Source organism: Pan paniscus, chromosome 13 (assembly GCF_029289425.2).
Source record: "Pan paniscus chromosome 13, NHGRI_mPanPan1-v2.0_pri, whole genome shotgun sequence".
NCBI classification, from domain to species: Eukaryota; Metazoa; Chordata; class Mammalia; order Primates; family Hominidae; genus Pan; species Pan paniscus.
This window is the reverse complement of record NC_073262.2, coordinates 78947182-78969848: the sequence shown is the minus strand read 5'-3', so window position 1 is coordinate 78969848 and position 22667 is coordinate 78947182. Positions and strand designations below refer to the sequence as shown.

Here is a 22667-nt window from a genome sequence, read left to right as displayed (position 1 = left end):
AAGGATTATGAATCATGCTACTATAAAGACAAATGCACACATGTTTATTGCAGCACTATTCACAATAGTAAAGACTTGGAACCAACCCAAATGTCCATCAGTGATAGACTGGATTAAGAAAATGTGGCACATATACACCGTGGAATACTATGCAGCCATAAAAAAGGATGAATTCATGTCCTTTGTAGGGACATGGATGAAGCTGGAAACCATCATTCTCAGCAAACTATCACAAGGACAGAAAACCAAACACATGTTCTCACTCATAGATGGGAATCAAACAATGAGATCACTTGGACACAGGGCAGGGAACATCACACACTGGGGCCTGTCAGGGGGTGGGGGTGCTGGGGGAGGGATAGCATTAGGAGAAATACCAAATGTAAATGATGAGTAGATGGGTGCAGCAAACCAACATGGCACATGTGTACCTATGTATCAAACCTGCACATTGTGCACATGTACCCTAGAACTTAAAGTATAAAAAATAATAATAATGATCTATGTAGAAATCAGAAACCACAATTCAATAAGCATAAAAAGCTTTAAAAAGAGTGAATTTATTACCAAAAAATATGAAATGTTATTTGAGAGAACATTTGAAGACATATCACTTCATAGACTGACCTTCCTTAATGAAACTCTCACCTAGAAACTACTCCTGGAATATTTGGGTCAATTTTAGATACATCAACATCTGACAGCTATAGAAAAAAATCAGGTTATTTCTGAAAGCAACAAAAGAGACAATTAGAATAGAGAAAGATATAAGCTTTCCCTGTGATAATTACATATAAATAACGCACTGATAAAACCAATAAATGAATGGATAAAAGCCTGTCCTCCCAAGAATATAAGCTTCATTAGTACATACAGACCATGTCTATCTTGTTTACAACTTTCATAAAGTTGTAGGGTCAAAATTAAGCAAGAGTTATAAAACAGTCAAAAGTACAGAAAGAACAATTCTTGTAACCCAATAACCTAACACAACAGCAGTTACATAGTTAGCACTCAATGAACAGTTGGGGAGAAAACGAAAAAATATATATATTCTTTTTCTGAGCTCCTATAATGAATGCTTCAAAATTTTGTTACTTACAAGAAAATTCCCAACTGATAAAAATAATAACAAAAAAATTAAAATTCTTAGGATGAACTAGCAGATGGAAGGAACATATATTCTTTTAAATTAACTAATAGTAACTCAATATTGAAACACTTGCCAATGACCAGCACCAACTGTCTTCTTTCCTCTTCTTTATTCCAAAGACAAAAATGAACATTTGTCTTTCAAGTTAGATACACAGCACACTCTCTTTAGTTGCACCTAAGCAATAAAATCGGCATTGCTTGCCAATAAAAATATAAAAGTAATTCAAAATTTTAAAGAATTGCCTTTAATACGTTTTTAAAGATTAGATGCTTTACACTGATTAATAACATGAGATTCGAGGCATTATAAACACAGCTTCTAAATTTATGTAAGTCACATGAACAAAGTTATTCAAATTCTAGATAGGTAGCAATCCATTTTCAGTCCAACCAGGTAAAGCTATCCTTAGACAGCAGACCTCAGGTTTTTCTTCTTTAGGACAAAGCTTCTATTTATTTCCTAATTAAATTTGAAATATTTTATGTAAGAATTCACTAACGACTATTCGCAAGCATGCAATGCCATTTTCAGGACACAAAATAAAAATGATTGTGAATTTTAATTCATATCCTTTTTCAACCAGACACAAAGGAAAATTTGTGACAACTGAAGAATTATTTTCTACCTTACTGAAGAGGCACGATTTAAAATTAAAAACCATGAACAAATCTTTCTATAAAATAATTCATTTTTATATCAAAGAGCTGCAGACCCTGTAATTTAAATAATGTATCTAAGGTTATAAATGAAAAGTGTTAGGTATCATTCTTGAAGCGACAGATTAAGTTGCTAATCCAGTTACCATAATAGCCATATTTGTAGTTTAACATAAATTAAGACCTTAATTATATTTGTGACTATTTTAAACAAAATAACAAATTCCTTTGTACCTGTGAATGTAATTTATAGCAAAGCCAGGTTCATTTTCCAAACCAATCTATTTCACACTGCAGAAGTACTCTGGTATAACAGTATAATGTAATTCTTGTTGTAGAATGTTGAAAGAATAGATTCACTAAAAGCACAGAAGGGGTTTGAAGATAAATGAAGATGCTATTCATTCAAGGGTAATTTCATCTTAGAACTATATGAAAGATGTTTCACTCACACCGGGTAGTGTATGGCCTCAAATTTAAGTGTATTTTCAGCTCAAATATAATGCTGCTAGATTGATTATGTTGATATTGTATATCTAATAATGAAAAATTCTAGCCTTTTTCTGTTTTTAAAAAAGGCTGTTGTTTTTCCATCTTACTACTGTATCTTTATGGTTCTGTTTAATAGCAACAAACTATAAAATCCTGCTTCCTATTTACTTTTTAAACAAAAAAGTACACAGCTGATATTCTAAGTTGCACTCTCTCAGAACTACAGGAGTGTGAATTTTCGTTAAGTTAAATACGTATTTATATCAGTAAACCATTACCCTTTATAACCATTTTACCTTATTTCACTAATTACTAAAAACAACAACTCCTATAGCCACCTAATTCTATTTTGAATATACTTCATTTCCACAAGTTCTACACTGCCTAATTTTAATGTTTTATATACACCATGCCATTTAAGTGTTGAGAAACTAATATTGAGATTTGTTTTTTAATCTGCTAAATTCTATTTGCAATTTAAGTTCACAATTATCTTGATAAAGATCACATTTTATATACTGAAATAATCCAAGGTCTTATGAGCATAAATCAGCAAAATGCTTTAACATTTCTGGCACACAAACTGTAATAATGTAAGACAATCAGTCTGAAGAATTTAAACTCAGTGATATCAAAGAAACATCTGCAGCCTCCATTTTGCTTGTCTGGAATACTGAAAAGGATTTTACAAGTCTCTATATCTCATAAATGTTCACTAAATTCTATTTATCCCTTAGCTTTCCTTTCCTTCACCTAATCCTGAAAGTGAATTCAGAAGCCTCATCTGACAGAGGATGATCAAATTGAGAGGAATGTACAAATTTTAAAAACCTAAAACTTTATACTTTATGAGGCTTTAATAAAGTTTTGTCAATTTTTAAATCTTTTTCATAAAATATTATATTATTTATTAAAATATGTCCACTCATGTCATCCTACTTCTATTTACACCAGGTTTAAACTGATCCTTTAAAACGGCATAAAACCCTGAACAACTCATTTAAAACAAAATGTATCCAACCAAACTGAAAATTCAAAATCATTTCCTCTAAAATTCTGCAGGTAGCTGTCTACTATGGCCATTTAAATGACAAGACAAATTTACAGCAGCTGTATTTTCACACTCAAAGTTTTGTCTCTAAGGCAGTAATCAACCTGCAGCCTCAAAAGAAAGACAGATATTCCTCTCTCCTGCTCTTTCCCAAACACTACATTTGGATATTATCATTAGCCAATAATTAATGCACCCTTCTAGAAAGCATCATTTGCTAAAAGGAAAATGCAAGGGTCAGCTAAGTATTTATCATCAAATCTGAAATGTGAGTGTTCATGGCCCAGCATTAATGGGGCCTATAAAAATGCTGACTTTTGGTCAGGTGCAGTGGCTCACACCTGTAATCCCAGCACTTTGGGAGGCTGAGGCGGGTGGATCATTTGAGGTCAGGAGTTCAAGATCAGCCTGGCCAACATGGTGAAACCCCGTCTCTATTAAAAATACAAAAAAATCAGCTGGGCTTGGTGGCACACACCTGTAATCCCAGCTACTCAGAAGGCTGAGGTGTGAGAATCACTTGAACCTGGGAAATGGAGGTTGCAGTGAGCCAGAGATCACGCCAGCAGTGAACCAAGATCACGCCACTGCACTCCAGCCTGGGCGACAGAGCTAGACTCCATCTCAAAAAAACAAAACAAAATGCTGACTTTTAAATTATATACTATATTCAACAGAAATAAAATAGTTTTTTTCTGTTGTCTTCCCTTTCATTTTTAGAGAAAAGTATTTATTAACAAAGAGTAAGAGAAAGTAAAAATATTAAATGGAACAAGGACATTCTCCTTCACTTGACCTTAAATGCTATTCTTACTTGAAGTAAAAAGGACAAAGTAAGATTACTTGTTCATGCAATATTCTAATAATGATCATCAGTTTGAGACACTCTAAAAAACAAATTCAAATTTTTATAATATCTAGATTAAGCCATACAAAAAAAAACACCAGCTTTTTAAAACTGGCTTCACATACATAAAGCGAAATTCTTTCTAAAACTTACTAGAAAGTCTCTGTTGTGCAACGGATAGCACATTGGACTTCTAAAACTTATTAGAAAGTAACATTTTATTATATAAAGACACTCACAAAATATGTACATAAATCTTTGAAGTCAAAATAGGCACTAATTCTGTATTTGACATCTTACATTCCTATTCCTTTCACTTTTATCAAAAGAATTTCCCATTTATTACCTAACTTGAGCTTCATAATATTATAGAGGTAAGACTATCTTTATCCCATTTCAAAGATACAAAAGCTAAGACATGTTCTTTTACTCCTTAATGTAAACTATTAATCATAAGATATAATTTACTAAGAAATGTCAGAAATAATTTGTGATTAAATGATCACTTATTGTTAGGTGAAACTTCAATATCTGTTATCACTGGACTAGACCAATATGCAGCAAAGTGTTATGAGTGTGGACTGTCAATCCAGACTTCCTGGGTCTGCATTCCAGCTGTGCCACATACTATTTATGTAACTTTGAGCTCACTGTTTAACCTCTCTGCCTTACCTTCCTAATCTGTAGGAAAATAGGAATAATAATAGTACCTACCTCATAGGGTAGCTGTGTGAAAGGATTATTTATGATACCTATCTTATACAGCACTTACCTCATACAGTTGTTATAAGGATTAAATGGGTTAATATGAATTAAGAGCTCAGCACAGTGACAAGCACAGGTGGCACTCAACCAATGTTGTTGTTGTTTTCTGTTTATCTGCACAATTTGTGGGTTCTATGAAATGTGGGCGAAGCATCTTTGAGCTTCAGTTTCCACATCTTTAATATGAGGATAATAATAGTACTGTGCACTAGGGTCATGGGAAGGATTGAACGCAATGCTCCACATAAAAGCTTTCAATAGATTATCTTATACAATAAAAGTATTCAATAAATATTGTTTTAAAATATATTATTCAGTATCAATAAAATTTTGTTTGCATTAAAGCATTCAATATTAATTTTTAGATGATACAAAAATTAATGTTCACACAAACACAAACATGTCCAAAAAAGATTCTTACACATAACATTTGTTTTCAATTACTCTAGTGTTTTCAGGTACTATCAAGGCTGCAAGCTTCCATTCCTCTTACTGACATTGAATACGTGTATTTCTTTCAAAGAATTAGGAGAGAAAGAAGTAATAAACAGCATTCATTGCATATTTACAATATGCCAGGTACTCTTCTAAGTGCTTTACATATGTTAACATATTCAATCCTCACATTCAATATGTTAACATATTCAATCCTATCCTACTCAACAGGATAGCTTCTATTATATTTCTATTTTACATTTGAGCAAACTTGAAACAAAGAGCTCTATTTAGGGTTTGCTGTTTTTTGAAACAGATACCAATTGGAATCTTCTATAAAAGACAGCATATACTCAATCAATAGACATAAACTTCTTAAATAAAACAATTTGGCCAAAACCTTTGAGAGCATATATGTATTTGCTCATATTGTATTCTAAACCTGCAGTGTCTAACACAAAAGCCACTAGCTACGTGAGACTAGTGGGCATTTGAAATCTGGCTAGCATAAATTGAGAGGTACTGTAAGTGTAAAATACACATCAGATTTTGAACTTAATATAAAAAGTCCCATTAATAAATTATGTATTGGTTACATATTAAAATAATATTTGGATATACTGGGTAAAATAATGCATATTATTAAAATACATTTTGCCAATTTCTTTTTACTTTTTTTAAATGAGGCTTCTAGAAAATTTCAAATCACAAATGTGGCCAACATTGTGTATTTATTAGATGGCTGGTTTGGATTTGGGGGTAACAGAGAATAGTAACAGAGAATTATTATCAAAGTTACTTTTTCCGGTCAGCATAAGCTTAAGTCCTTCAAAGCACAAGTACAGAATGGAAGATATCTCTCTCTCTCTCTCTCTGTCTCTCTAGTGTGTGCATGTGTGTATAATACTGCATATATACACATTCGGCTCAAGGGACCAGAGAAACATGCTATACTAATACTTCACTATACTCAACATACAAGAGTGAAGGAAAGCAAATCTAAGGGGAAATAGCTACAGGAAAAAAAAAATTATTTTTAAACTGAAATCATAAAAGTTCTTAGAGTTCAAAAAGACCCAATCACTTAGTTTCGGGGGTATCATAAACACCAAGTGTATGTGTTAAGTAAAATTTAAATTTCCTAATGGCCTAACTGGCAGACTATTAAAATATCTGATGTTTGATATCTGGTATCTTCTAGAAAATAATCCAGTTTGTGGATACCTGTCACATTGTTTTGATCAATTTTATACATCAAATGTAGGCCTTTAACTGATTCTTCTAAACAAATGCTGGCCCACTATATAGAAGAAAATTACTCCATAAAGTTTATATCAGATAACTGGAAAAGTCACATTTATAGTCATGGCTACTATCAGCTGTCAAGCCAAAGAATATTGAAGAAAACCAAGAAATTTTAATATATGCTGCTTAATTTATCATCGAAGTGACATATGTAGGATAAAAACATTGAAATGGTTAAGGAAAATTCTACATTGTAAAAGGTCCTTTTTTCTGGTTTTATTTTTAATTGCAACTATGATTTGAGAAAGCAAATTAATAGAAATCATAAAAATAGAATTAACAAATAAAATACACACTAAGATTTATTTTTTCCTCCCTTCTCCGGGTTATTTAAAACGTTAGTTTTTTTAAATGGTAATATACTGGTATTTTGGTTTGTACTGAAAACTGGCTAACTCATCTATTCCAGGGTTTGTCAACCTTGACAAATCTATTTACATTTGGGGCTGGATAATTCTTTGTTGTGCAGGGACCACTCTGTATGTTTTAGGATTTTTAGCAGCATCTCTGGCATCTACCCAATGGATGAGAATAGCACTTCAACCGTTGTGACGAGCAAAAACACTTAAATATTGTCAAATGTCACAGGGTGGTGGTAGGGAGAGTACTAAAGAGCTGCCCAGTTGGAAACCACTGTCTATTCCTACCCAAAATACCTTTCTATTTGATGAAAGTTACTTCAGCACTTCCTAAACTAGTATTATGTAGTTTTAGGGGCTCTTCCTAGGGGATCCAGATAGCTTCAGCAGGGAAATCAGTAAACCTACTGAAACCACATGCAGAATAGCCTGGCTATATTTTCTGTTAAAATGTTCTATAGCTTTTGCCAGATCCTGAAAGGGTTATCCCCAAAACAGCAATTTTAAAAGGGTTAAGAATCAGTGCTTCAACTAAAATATTCACAGTGCCTTCAAACTGTCTTTCCAAAGATATAAAGATTGAAAATATTATTTTATACACAGCAAATCATTTACTTTTACATTGGTTATCAAGGCATGATTACTTTCACCACACTTATAAACCATTCATACAACAGACATTTAGTGGATACAGTCTACATGCTCAGTCCTATGTTAAACTACACAAGCTAAGTAAATAGCAGCTAAATATTTAGCAAAATGTTTGGATAACTATAATTCCATAACCTACATCATAAACATTGTTTTTTAAGCAAACCATCCCCAAGTATCCTATTCTTCCTATAATGCAGCTTAAAGTTTACAGGGGCACTAATTTTTTTTGGATTATACAAATGTTATATACAACTTGAAGAGCTGTTACATTTCATAAATGGTTTAGGGGATAATAAACACTCATGTAATCAAAATATATGAGGAGTGGCTAGAGAACCAGAACACTGCTACAAGATTACCAAACAGATTAAAAGCTAGAGGCCAATGAGTGCAATGAGCAAAACAATGCTTAAAAATATGTGATAAATAAATCTTAACAAATTAGAAAATAATTGTGAGTCCACAAATGAACATATCACCCCAAATAATCAACACCATCATATCCAGCCAAAAGCAAAACAACTGCTAAGACACAGAATGTGCCTAGCACACAAAAGTGATTTCTAAAAAAAAAAATTTTTATGTTTATTTTATATACTGACAATTAACTGAATAATATTACATAATAAAATTATTCATCACAAAGAAGCAATGTTATATAGATAATGGTAAATCACACAGAAAAAAATCTAAACATATAGTATCAGACATTTTGGAAGGGGAAAAATATAACTGCAAGTCAAAATGATGCAAACCACCTAGGGGGTGAAAAAGATATTACATTATTTACATATTTACCTGCACTGCAAGAGAAGCTGCATTGTCAGAAAGTAAAATTTGCTCCCCTGTGGAAATACAATGAAGCATAACTGTTAACCAAGTAGAATATAGTATTTTTATTTTTAAAAAGTATTTCTATTTTTTCAAAGGTATCGCCTACCACTAAATTCTAAAGTTTTATATCAATGTTAATATATAATTATAATTTTGATTAAATTATCACAAATAATGATAAACTAGGACAGTTTCCTCTAAAACTATTTGATCACTTATCTCATTTTATCAGCAATGTAATTAAAATTGTTTACTTAAAATCCAATTCATTTTTCAAGTTTTCAAGAAATGTTCCTCTTCATTAAAATTAAGTAAAATCTGCTGAAACCTTTCTAGTTAAAAGTAAAAGCATTCACAATAATATAAAACCAGCTTGCAGTTAATATTGCACAGTGTGTCTAGGTCTGTCACACAAAAGAAAGATGACAAGTTCGCAGCAATAAAAATTCCATGCTTAGAAGACTAGGGCTGCTGCCTATTAGTCTTCATTACTTTGCAGTCTTCTGACAACTGTAGCAGGCTGCTAAGCCCCAAATGGGGTCCATAATGTGATCTGATGATATATGAAGAGCTGCTAAAGGGAGCCTGAACCATCCTAGCCTATACATTTTAACAGTTCCTTTTTACTGAGAGCCCACTTTACCACAGGACTTCAAAAATCTGCTGTCTCAGCTATTGGTGCAGTAAATCTGCCAACTGCTCCTGCAACCACATCATTTTACACCGCCTACAGCAGCCAATATAATGAGTCAATAATAAACTAAGGACCTTATAGGCCATGAATAGTTGGTTTACACTGGCAGATACAAGTTCAGGTAAAACCTCCTAGACAAATTATACAAGGGAATCCCTTCTTTACATTTTATATTCTCTTTGCAGTAAATTGTATTACTGAGGATTTTTCTGTAATAAATATAGTTTGATACAAAGCCATTTTTAATTGTGAACAAGACTTACCTTTCAATTGCTGATATAATGTAGCATTTTCAGGCCAAGGTTCTGCAGCTATGGAAACAAGGCAGTGATAATTAGGCACATAAAGCAAAAACATATCAATAACAAACCAAATTAATAAGCATGTACATTTGCCTACAGCATTTAAAGTCATTTGCTAAGGTTGACTTATACATGGCAACTAATCACACTATCTTAGATTCTATGGTAACCTGTATAAGTAGGTTAGATAACTTGTTTTAAAAGCATGTTTGGTTTATTGTTTGGTGATTGTTTTTTAATGGGGAAGAGGGGAAGATACCTTGCCCAATCCAAAATGAGAATTAAAAAAACAAAATAGCTCATATGCTACAATTCCTTTAGCTTCTTTCAAACACAGACATATCCTAAATATTACTCATATGTATAAAAAGATACTGATGTTTAGTTCACTACAAAAAATGTAGTGAAATAATATTTTTAATATTTTACGGCAAACTTTTAACAAAGTAAAATTTCAAGCAGACATTGTAAGAAAGAATCAAATATATCTGTATCAAGCTGTCCATCTTTCCCCACAATCTGGCAGTATCTAAAAATACAGAGGAATCCTGTTGTATTCCAGAAGATTTCATTGCCTTGACCCTACCAACACCACCCCACAAACACAATTAGAGCAAAGTTGCATGATGAAGCATTACATACCTACAACGTGAAATAATGCCAGTAAAGATAATTTTAGGCCTGAAATGAAACTTGACTTGACCCTTAATCTCTCATCCAGAGAAGACTGCAGCTACAAAGAGAATATTACCAACTTCCCAGTGTTTGGGAAAAGTACTAGATTTGAATTTTGTCTAATCAACTGCACTTAAGAAGCAATGGCTCCACTGACAGAATATATAGGATATCAGGATATCACTTGCTGGATTCTTCTTTGTAAAAGCCATAAAACATCAGAATCACCCATTTTAATAACGTAACTACATTTGCTCTCAGCAACTAAATATATGAGATTTGATAATAATTGATATATTTCTAATTGTGTTTATACTACTTTAGTCTCTGTGACATAGCAACAAATAACTTTAATATATAATTCTGGCTGATTTTTTAAAAGAAATTTATACATGTGAAGCATTTTTTTCTTAAGACTGATCATTTAAAATGTTCTAAAGCAATCCCTGGAGTGGGAAAAAGAACTCCTTAATTTGCTTTTACTTATGCTTTAGAATACTTATGCTTTAGAATAAAAAGAAAAACAGTATTATTACAATAAATAACAAATGTGACTTTTAGGTTTATTTTGGTTTGGGCTACACAAAATTAAACTCGTATTTAGAGATAATGCCATGAAAACATCAAGTAAATAATGAACTACACATAGTTTTGTATGCTGTTACACACAATATTACACATATACGTAAGGGCTACTGAATTTCAACACACATACCAACACAGCAATGAAACAAAATTTATTTTGCTGTCAACTTTTAACAAAGTAAAATTTCAATAAGAACCCAATTAACTTGTATAACAGTTTTTTAAATAAAAGGAAACAAAAACAAGCTGACATCAGCAAATTACTGAAAAAATAACCTTTTAGGATAAATTGTATGTAAATTACATGTAAACCATGACATGAAAGAAAAAAAATCTCTAGTTTGTTATTCCCTAGGAATGCCAAAAGTGAAAATCCTAAACTGGGCAATGGACCTACAAATCAATCACGCAGGTATCATTCTAGGAAATGAGCTCTATAACGGTCTTCATATGTAAATCTATGAATCATGAAAATTATTATCCACACCTAACAGAAAGAAAGCTTATTTGTTGGTTTGGGAATACCTATTATGTAAAAGACAAAAAAAGACAACTTCTTCCCTACACTTCTCTTTCCCAAGGTCAAAGTCAGTAATCACCCCTTGCTCCTGAGCATGTGTAAAAGAGGAGATTAAGGATTTAAAATCATGATGCTGACAATATATATTTTAAAAATCTGTGGCATTTTAAAAGGAAAGTCATTTTAAAACAACAATAAAACATTTTTATATTTTACTAGTTTTTCTTCAGTTGACCTGAAATGTTTTAGACCACAAACTACTTCAATAGTAAATAAAATGTCATGACTCACCTACTCTACCTATTTTCAGTTTCTATCACCCTGGTGTGAAGTGCCATTTTAAACACACCTAAAGGAAGGGACAGCCTTAGAAGAAACACAGAAGGTGAGACTGAAAGTTTCTAAAAAAGGGGTTGGTAAGAAATGGAGGCTGAGGAAGAAAGTTGTCCAATGCTGTCAAAGTGCAAGTTACTGGTATTCTCACCACATCAAAAGTAAATTTTATGCTTAAGACACATCAATAGTTATGTGTGGTTCTTGGAATAAAGAACAAAATCCTCAACATGGCCTACAGGGCTCTACTTAGCCTTTCAAGTTACCCTCTCTATCAGCCTACCTCATCACACACACATCCCCAACCTTGACTCTCTGCACTCCAGCCCCACTGGCCTTCATCCAGTTTCTGAATGCACCACTCTCCCCACTGCAGTTTCTTCTGCCTGGAACAATTTTATCCTCCTATGGTATTGTCACATCTCAGCTCAAAAATCACTTCCTCAGGTACAGCCAGGTTCATGAGCGTGTAACCTGTGCAGTTGCATAAGGTCTGCACTTGGAAGGGCCCCCTGCTTGGTTTAATGTTCTGCTGTCTCAGTCTTGAAAGTGGATAATATTTGAACACTTTCATGTTGCACTGGGCCTTAAAAATTATGTAGCCAGTTCTATCCTCAGGGAAGTTTTCGCTGACCTCCTTGAATAGTTCAAACACTCCTTTTAGAAGCTCTTACAGCATGCACTCCCCGTCTGTATTTTTACATTTAAGTATTTGATTGTTTATCTTCTCCATGAGAAAATACGCACCATCAATCCAGCATTCACGTCTGATTTTTGCTTACCATTTCATCCCTAGAACCTAGCACATAGCAGGTAATCAGTAAATGTTGCTGAATAAACATTTGTTTTCATTATTAGCACTATCATCATTGTTGTTATTACTCTGTACTATTCAGGCTAAGAATGTAGCAGGGAAGATAAGAAAAATTCATGGCAAAACATAAAAAATAAAATAAACTTTACTCAAACAACTTCAACACTATAACCAACAACACAACTCAAAAAAATACTAAATAGCTGCCTAAAATTCCTGGAATTTGAATTTTATCTTTTTTAACTCTACTTTCTTTTTTAGTGTATGTTTTATAATGTGCATGATATATCGGCTCAGCAATTAAAAACTTTATGATTTCTAAATTCAGGCCTGCATGCTCAAATTTTTATTGATAAGGACATGAGATTTTCATAAATGGTGATTCTTGGGTTAGAGTCATAGGAAATGGAAAGGGGAAAAGTGAGACTGTCAGATAAGCTGAACTGAGGAGTGATACAGCAGTAACATCTGATGTAAACTATATATTTAATATAAAACATTGTATAGAAAGAGATTTCCAGTTTTAGTGTTAGTGCAAAGGTAAGAAATATATAGTTAATTTATATGTTTTTCTTCCTGTATCTCAAAGGGTTGTCTTGCACACATATTACATGTAAAGCATGACATGAGAGGAAAAAAAAAAAAACTAGTTATTCCCTAGGAGTGCCCAAAGTTGAAATCCTAAACTGGGCAATGAATCTACAAATCAAACATGTAGGTATCATTCTAGGAAATGAGCTCTATAACTGTCTTCATATATAAATCTATGAATCATGAAAATTATTATCCACACCTTATAAAAAGCTGATCTCTTGGTTTGGGAAAAGACAAAATCCAAAAGGACAACTTCTTCTCTACTCTTCTCTTTCCCAAGGTCAGACAAAGTCAGTAATCATCCCTTGCTCCTACATACATCTCATCCCACATTGGAGAATGCCGTTCTAATTAAATAACTACTTATTTGAAGTTTTTGCAGGAAACCCAGTCATTCATGTACTCTAGAGCAAGGAAGAGTCTTGCTCTCTTCTGATAAAATCATCCTTTTTGACCAAGGAGAAAGCTTGCGGGGGGAACACACATGAATTAGTGAGGAGAATGGGGATCCCTGCCTACTACCTCCCTAACATGACCCTTGTATCAACCAGAGTACTTCAAATTTCCCCCACAAACTTCATACTTTCTCATCTTTGTGACTTTGCTCAAATTGTTCCCCTTAAGTTCAGAATACTCCTTCACTGCCATATACCCAAATCCTATACCTTTCTCAACCAAGTTTAAATGCCACATCCATCAAAAAGGCTTTTAGGACTAAGCAAATCTAATTTCTCCTTTATCTATACTGTCCATAGCAGTCTGCATTTTTCTTATATATCATTTTCTACTCTATCATATTGTTATGTCAATACTTATTTCTCTTTCTAGTAGGTAAATTCCTAGAATGTGAAAAATTCCCTGTGGTCCCAAGGTTATTAAAAACTTGGCTTCTCAATTACTCCAAACTGAAGATGACATCTACAATAATACATGCCAAAATATGAAATTTAAATTAACCAAGATTAAATTTTATATAGGCATCATTTAAGCTAATATCTTCATTATAAGAGTTCTAAATTAAACTACCCACCTTTTAGAAATTAATTATTTCATGATAAAGAAATTCCTGTACCACTTTCATACCAAAGCAATAACTTACTCTAAGGTACTCCTAGTGACCTACATTAATTCACTCTTTAAAATTAGAATTACTATTCTAATAGTATTCTCTAACAAAAGATGCATTAAATTTTTATCATTTTTATAAAGAATATATCCCTATATTGCAGATAAAAAGAATACCTAGAAATAAAGCAAATATCAGAGCACCTCATAACTAAGTGCATATCCAATTAGTTACTAAAAGTCCAGTTAGTTCTTTACCTACTTCCCAATTTTGCCCAGGCCCTGATTAGTCTATATTTAGTGTCTTCTTTACCAGGAGCAAAAGAGATGCTGCTTAAGGTTTCAGGCTTTAGTGGGAGAGTTTTTTTATGCAAATGAATATTTCTTAAAGAAACTCATAAGTATTTATATTGGAGAACAAAGTAAAATCAAAAAGAAGTGACACATATTCTTGAACTTTTGAAAGCCATAAAATAAATAATGCATAAATGTTAGAAATGCACACATGATAAAGCAACACCCATGACCCAAAAAAATAAGTATTTGCTTCTCATTCATTTTAATTATCTTTAAGTTACCTATTTTTAAGCTTTATCAACCAATACAAAAAAAAAATATTCTTTACTATTAATCCATTATCATTTTTAATGAAATGACTGCTAACCAATAAATTCACATATGTATACCCGTAAGTCTCTTAAAGACTTTATATATTACTTGTAGTATTCTCTTAAATATTAGGTTAGGATTATGTATCTATTTATTCCATTCAAATCAACGTATTTCAAAATATGAAAGTGCTATGACCTAAAAAAAATTAGTCTAATTCTGAGGTCCATCTCTTGATGATCTAATATAAGAGGATTAAGAGAAGGGCCATGAAAAGAGATGCCCTGTTTGTTTCTTTAAGTTCTGCCTTCTTGATGTACATGACTCCTCTGCCACATGAATGTAGGTGAAGACATAATTTCCAGAATAATAGGCACTAATATTACATGCTGCTTCAGTTCTGTCATATTTCCAATCCATCAAATTGATTAATGCTATAATAACTCTACACAAACCTATCATTTGTGCACTAATGAAGTCAAACTCAGTTTATCCTTAGGCAACTAGATTCCAAAAGCTCATAGATGTCATCTCTTCAGCACAGCAAGACTATTTAGACAGTGTTATATAAAAGGAGCAAGAAACATGGGTAGCCTATCTCCAAATTTGGATGGCTTCCTGCCAAAGTTGTAAATGCAAATACTGCTATTATAACAAAATGTTCAAAGAGCATTCGGCAGCTCTTAAACATGGACAAGTTACTGCAAGACACACAAAGAAAGGAAGGAAATTTGTTAATTTGACATAAATATTATACTAATGATATCAGTGATAACATAGACACCATGCTCAAAACCCATCAAGTTTTAGGCAATATATGAAGGTTTCATTTAAAATAGATTTTTAAGATGTTTAGACTTAAAATATGATGACATGGGACTTTATCAAAACTGAAATTTTAAGGGCTATATATTAAATTCAAAAGCAATTCAACCTGCAAACTATAGTGCAAGTCAAAAATAACTATATAATGATGGTCATGAAATTATTAAATAGTAATGCCCCTTAGCTAGTGTTTCATAGGGAATGTTTAATGATAGGATACAGGATGTGTAGGCAGAAGTGACTCTTCCCACAAAAGGTGTTTAAAACCATTTTCCCATTACCTTAATAGTCAGAGATCAGTGTTTATGTAAGAAAATGGCTTGTGTTGGAGAACAGGGAAGTGCAGCGTCATATTGTCATTTCCATAAACGTTAAAAAAAAAAAAAAGCAGTCAGTATTGTGTAGCACAGTGGTAAGGCTACTTAAAAAACACATTTGCAAGCAGGTGTAGATACAAAGATATAGACTACCTTCAATTAAAATAGAAATCCTGAAGCAGAAAGCAAACATTATAGGACAAAATAGAGAAGTATTAGACACAAATACAAAAGAAGTCCTAGATTCTAGAAGATTCTTCTAGAAGAAGATTCAGACTAGAACTATTCCTTTGGCTACACATCATCATAAGTTTTTAGGAAAAAGAAACTTGTTGACTGACATAAGAGTCTATTGTATATCCATTATTGCTTGTTACATACAGGTTGAGTATCCCTTATCCAAAATTCCTGACATGAGAAGTGTTTCAATTTTGGATTTTTCTCATAGTCTGGAATATGTGCATTATATACTTACCAGTTAAGCAACCCTAACCCAAAAATCAAACATCCAAAACACTTCAATGAGCATTTCCTTTGAGCATCATGTTGGCACTCAAAAAGTTTTGGATTTTGGAGCATTTTCAGATTTTGGACTTTCAAATTGGGGATACTCAGTGTATATAAATATGTATAGTAAATTATACATACATCTTATTTCAGAAAGTAAATTTAGCCACAGCTACAAATCAGTTTTATCGTTCATTCAATAAATACATTGAATGCATATAAAATGTCAGGCACCATTCTAAGAGCTAAAGGCACAATTATAAAGAAAACCAAGTAACTGCCCATAAGGCACTTCTATTTTACAGGTATCATGTGGCCTATCTCCTTATGTGTACCTTTACAATGTCTGAAGTTAAAAACACTGAAGTCTACCTCATTATGACAATATTATCTGGTATACATATAACAAGGCTTAATTCTGTTTGGGATACACATTACACACACAAAAAAGAAAAAAAACATACACGACAGTGTATAATCTCTAAAACACCAATTTAGAGATTTACTGAACTACTGAATTTAGAGATTTTCAGTCCAATTTACTGAACTACGGCAAATAACTCAAATAATATTCCACAAATAACTATCTCCAGCAACCCATTCATTTGGAACAAGGTAGTAAGCAAAAGATTAAAATGACCCAGAGTGGGTCGGGCACGGTGGCTCACGCCTGTAATCCCAGCACTTTGGGAGGCTGAGGTGGGTGGATCACCTGAGGTCAGGAGTTCGAGACCAGCCTGGCCAACATGGTGAAACCTCATCTCTACTAAAAATACAAAATTAGCCGGGCATGGTGGTGCACACCTGTAATCCCAGCTACTTGGGAGGCTGAGGCAGGAGAATCGCTTGAACCTGGGAGACGGAGGTTGCAGTGAGCTGAGATCATGCCACTGCACTCCAGCCTGGGCAACCAGAGCGAAACTCCATCTCAGAAAAAAAAAAAAAAAGACTCAGAGTGAGTAATAATGAATGAATGAGGACAGTAGAATACCCAAGGCAGATGGGTCTTAATACCCTGCCATTCTAGAAGCACAAGATGGAAAGCAACAAAGATTGAAAACACAGAAAAAGGAAGGCAGAACTTCCCTCTCACAACCAAAGTTGGAGCCCAAATAAAACTAGAGAATAACTAGAATCTATCTCCTGGTCAAATACAAACTAGACTTCTATTTAGGCAGATGATGATTACAATAACGACAGCAATTAAGATTCCGCAAAACTCATACAGCATATATCCAAAATATCTAAGAAACTCTTACAACCCTATAATAAAAAGACAACATAACCCAATTTTTAAAATTGAGCAAGGAATGTGAATAGCCATTTTTCCAAAGGAGATATACAAATGGCCAAAAAGCACATGAAAAGATACTCAGCATCATTAGTCATTAGGGAAATGCAAATCAAAACCACCATGAGATGCCACTTCACACCCAATAAGAAGGTCATAATCAACAAGACAGACAATAACAAATGTTTAGCAAATGTGGAGAAATCAAAAATTCTCACACGTTGCTGATGGGACCATGAAATGTTTGGCAATTTCTCAAAATGTTAAACACAGAATTTTACCATATGACCCATCAATTACACTCCTATGTATTCACCCAGGGGAAATAAAAATAAATATCCAAATAAAGACTTATATACACATGTTCATAGCAGCATTATTCACAATAGTCAAAAAGGAAAGCAACCCAGATGTTCATTAACTGGTGAATGGACAGACAAAACGCAGCATATCCATACAATGGAATACTATTTGGCAATAAGAAAGAACCAAGTTAAGTACTGATACATGCTACAACATAAATACATGGATGACCCTCAAAAAGCATTATGCCCAATAAAAAAAAAGCCAGACACAAAAGAAAACATATGATTCCATTTATATGACATGTCCAGATGAGGCAAATCTACAGAAACAGAGTAGACCAGTGGTTGACTCAGGCTGGTGGTGGGAATGAGGAGTGGCTGTAAATGGGCAAGGAGTTTCTTTTGGAGGTGATGGAAACCTACTGTTAGACTGTGGTAACTGCAGAGATGAGTGGAAAACTAAAAAAAAAAAAAAAAAAAATAGATTGTGGCAATAGTCACACAATTATGTAAATATACTAAAAATCATTGAATTATAAATCTAAAAGGGTATGTAAATTATATCTCAAGAAAGCTGAACAGAAAATCTTAAAAGACTTATTGTACTTACTGTACATGTAAGTGCTTGACATATATTAAACATCCCACAACTTTATGAGGTAGACACTATTATTACTATTTTCCCAATTTTACAATAAGAAAACTGAGGCACAAGCTAAGTAATTTGTCCAAAGTCACAATGCTAGTAAGTGACAGCAGCCAGGATTTGAACCCAAGTAGTGTTGCTCTACAGTCAGTGAACACACAACTAAATTAGCTAACCTCCTGCAGAGCTCACAAATAAACATTCTTGGGAAATAATTATTAGAATTAAAGCAATTATAATTATCTTACAACAGTAGTTCTCAACTCTTCCTGTACACTTGAGGAACTTGATAAAGTTATGTATTTCCTAAACTCAGGAGTTCTGATACTGTAGAGATGAGGACCAAAAATCTGCACCTTTAACAAGCACTCCTGGTAAATGTGATGCAGATGGTCTGTGAACACCACAACAAAGACCATCCTAGAGACACAGATGGCACTTGAGATAAGATTATGTTCTTTTTATCTCTTTCATTCATTTAGCTCAGAGAAAATGGTAGTAAGGATGTGTGTAGATTAATTTTTTTCAAGAAGATTTTTGACCATCTTTTTCTCCTTAAGCATTGTGGCTATGGCTTAAAGCCATGTTTTAAAACATGCCTTAGTAACATGTTGCTATTTTATAATGTTCAAGAATAAGCCCTTAAGATTAATGAACTCAGGCCACATTTATTTTGCAATCAAAGTGGTAACATGATAGTTTTTCCATTAGAAGTATTTGATAAGGAAAGTAAAAATAAGTTAGTAATTATGAATATCAGTTGTGATATCTATCTGTGACTAGAGATCAATTTCAAAATGGTATTCAAGGACCAATTTCGTAAACCTGACAAACTTCTAGAGGTTAACAAGGGTCAAGGAAACAAATTCACAGCACCAACAAGCCAATAACTCAGGTAAAGTAAATAAATATAAGTCAAATTTAAAACTTTCCATTCTTCCTTAATAAGTATGTATGTGTCATGTTCTCAAATGGTTATGTTTAGACTTTGATCCATTATAAAAATAATCCATCATAGCTGGACATGGTGGTGTGCACCTGTAGTCCCAGCTACTTGGGAGGCTGAAGCAGAAGGATCCCTTGAGCCCAGAAGTTTGAGGCACGCCTGGGCAACATAACAAGACCCCATCACAAAAAGAAAAGGAAAAAAAAAGGAAAAAATCCATTATTTTTCATTAATTTCCAATAAAAAGCAGGCCAACTACATATGATAATGATAAATTAACAGAAGAGTCTTGTAATTGTTACTCAAACTTTTTTCATTTTCAAAATGGTAATCTGAAATTTAAAAAAAAAAGAAGCACTGATACTATGAGTTTTTCTCAGAACTAAAAATGAATATGAGATCAACAGCAGAACTATAGAAAAACAGCTGGTTAAGAGTAAAAGTCTAATCCATCTGGCCAAAAAACAGATACAAAAACAGCCCTACACAACTGTCAGACCTCAACAACATTAACCTTCACAGTGCAATAGTTTAATGGTTCTCTAAATCTAACTCTAGAGACAGAAAACAAATATCCTTCAAACTAAGTAGTTCTTCCCATCTAAACCAAATACAATCACTGTAATGACAGCACCTATTTTTTTAAGTATCTACTATGTGATTATGGTTCCAGGTACTGTACCTATACTGTGCTATCTCATATCAAGCTAGCTAACCAAAAAACTCTATTCCTCTTCCTTCACTCCTCCCAGCTAGTTATAGAACAAATTATCCCCCACAGAGAATGACTTATTATTATACCACCTGAAATGCTGACAAAACTGCAAGATTCTCCAAGAAGAAGGAAACAGGAAATGAGGTAACAGTCAAGGTAGTAGTCTATGTGCCACAGCTCTGACTACTGAGTGAACAGGTAGTACTAAGGAGAATTGCCTCCTTAAGGAACTCGATGTTGCTTATTGCTTTTATGACTGAATAAGCACCAATAAAAGTCTGACCTTGTGGAAAGACACAAATGTGTGTGGATATGGTTATATCTCACCTTGTGCCACTCACAACATGTGCCCTGTCTGGATTACTGACCCACAGGATTCATAAACATAAGAAAGTGGCTGTTTTACACCTCTAAATTTAGGGTGGTTTGTTACACTGCAAAAGTAACTTGACAGTTAAGACTTTTGATAGTTACTATTAATCACACAAAATGTTGACTCATCTGAAGCCTCAGAATTCCGTTTATCTAAATCGGTTACCAAGGTGACTCCTGACCATATTATGTTTATAAATTCCCTTTACTGCTTCAGACATAGATTTTGACACTTGCACTTTCCCTACCATCAGTTTCACTTTATTAATCCAATATCTTGAATCTTTGCCTTCCTGAAATCTCACTATATCTCCAATTTGCTGACCACATCACCCTGACTCCCTGGCCTCTAGTCCCCAGGATTTGGTACCCAGTGACTAGAATGGCTTACATCCATCTTTAAAAACTGACCTAAATGGCAGTTGCTACATTATTCACAGATTGAGGAAACAAAAGAGAATCCAAGAGAGAAACAACTCTAGCTAAAGTCAAATCTAACTATATCTTTTCATAAAAGTCAAACCAATAGTCATTTACCTATGATACAAAGATAATCTAAAACAGTAAATAATGAAAGCATAGTTTATATTTGTCTATAATCTGCACTCTGTAATTTCTCACACATTAGCACCGTTTCTAAATATTTATTTTAATATTAAAATTATTTTATATTCTCCAAACAGCCACCAAATGCTAGTATGAGAAAATCAGTGCACGTAGATGGCAAAAAGGAGAAAACTGTTTAGGGAGAAAATACATCAAAAATAATTCACAATCTCAATGTAAGAACAAATGTCAATTATCACTTAAATAGTTAACATTATGTAACTAGTTCTCCTGGACTAGCCAACTTAGAATCTTAAATCGATGAACAGTAATAACAGTAATAGTAAAAATAACAATGATAGCATCTAACAAAAAACTAGATAGCAACTTTTATTTTTATGGTATTTCTCATAAAGACATAATCTTTTTTTAAATTTATAAAATAAGAAAGAAACATTACTTATAATTCATAATGCCAAAACATTTTTCTATAACATAAAAAAGGACTAACAATAAAAAGAAATGGAGGTCAAAAGAAGGCTAGTTCATTGAAGAGTCAGCTGCCAATATTACTTTACAGAAATAAACACTGGAATAATAATGGCCTCTTCATGTTATACAAATGACACAATTTATTCAAATAAAGTTCTGATTAGTGCTCTAAATTGACCAGGTAATAAAATATGACGTGGGGGTAAATACCATTGTAATACTCAAAGATACTGTATCCACTGGAATAAATATACACATCAAAAGCCTATTTTTTCCATCTAAAGACAGATCAAGTTATGAAGAAATTCTTTGGCTTATACAAGTTCTTAGAGATAAAATATATGATCAGCAAAAAAACATAGCTAAGTGTATAAAAACAGTGAAATGCATTTTATGGTTTCTATTTTGCCAACACAGTTACAGTTAACGAGAATTGTCATGACAAAATGATTGCTTTTATGAAAAGAACCTTCTTTATTACTAACCAATCAAATTTCATTTTTATTACTGATGTAAAAAAGTTCAAAACCATCATTCATTTATAGAGTGTACAAAAATAAGAAAAGTGTTCAAGAATAGAGGAGAGGATCATTTACAAAGCAATAAAAAATTAAAGCATGCATTCCTCTTACTGGCAAGGCAAATACTTCTACATATGAATGTCTATAGCTGGATTTTCTGAATATTATAACTTCTGTCTTTGAAAAAAAAATGAGAAGCCTGAATTTTCAATATCTCATCTCTATTTGATATCTTCAGTCCATCTGATAACCGCTTATCAAGAAACTTCAAAAATGTTTGAAAAATATTAAAAAGTTTGGTGGCGTTTTCTTTCAATTTTCACCAAAATATGGCAAGCCTGGGCTAACGTTAATAACTCAAAAGTCTTCAAAGAAATAAGACTGACAAATTTTATGGGGCACCCATCACCAAAATCTTTTAAGTTAAAAACTAAAAATC

At 33.1% G+C, this 22667-nt stretch overlaps 1 protein-coding gene across 2 annotated transcripts in view; it reads right to left on the bottom strand.

Annotated features, from left to right (window-relative positions):
• MTX2 (metaxin 2) overlaps positions 1-22667 on the bottom strand; it is a 63299-nt gene that overhangs the window by 31513 nt on the left and 9119 nt on the right. For both annotated transcript variants that reach the window (XM_003815536.6, XM_034954565.3), the window contains 2 exons: positions 9512-9559; positions 8519-8565 (listed from right to left, as the gene is read on the bottom strand). In XM_003815536.6, coding sequence (XP_003815584.2) covers positions 8519-8565; positions 9512-9559 — 95 coding nt within the window. The remainder of the gene's footprint in view (positions 1-8518; positions 8566-9511; positions 9560-22667) is intronic.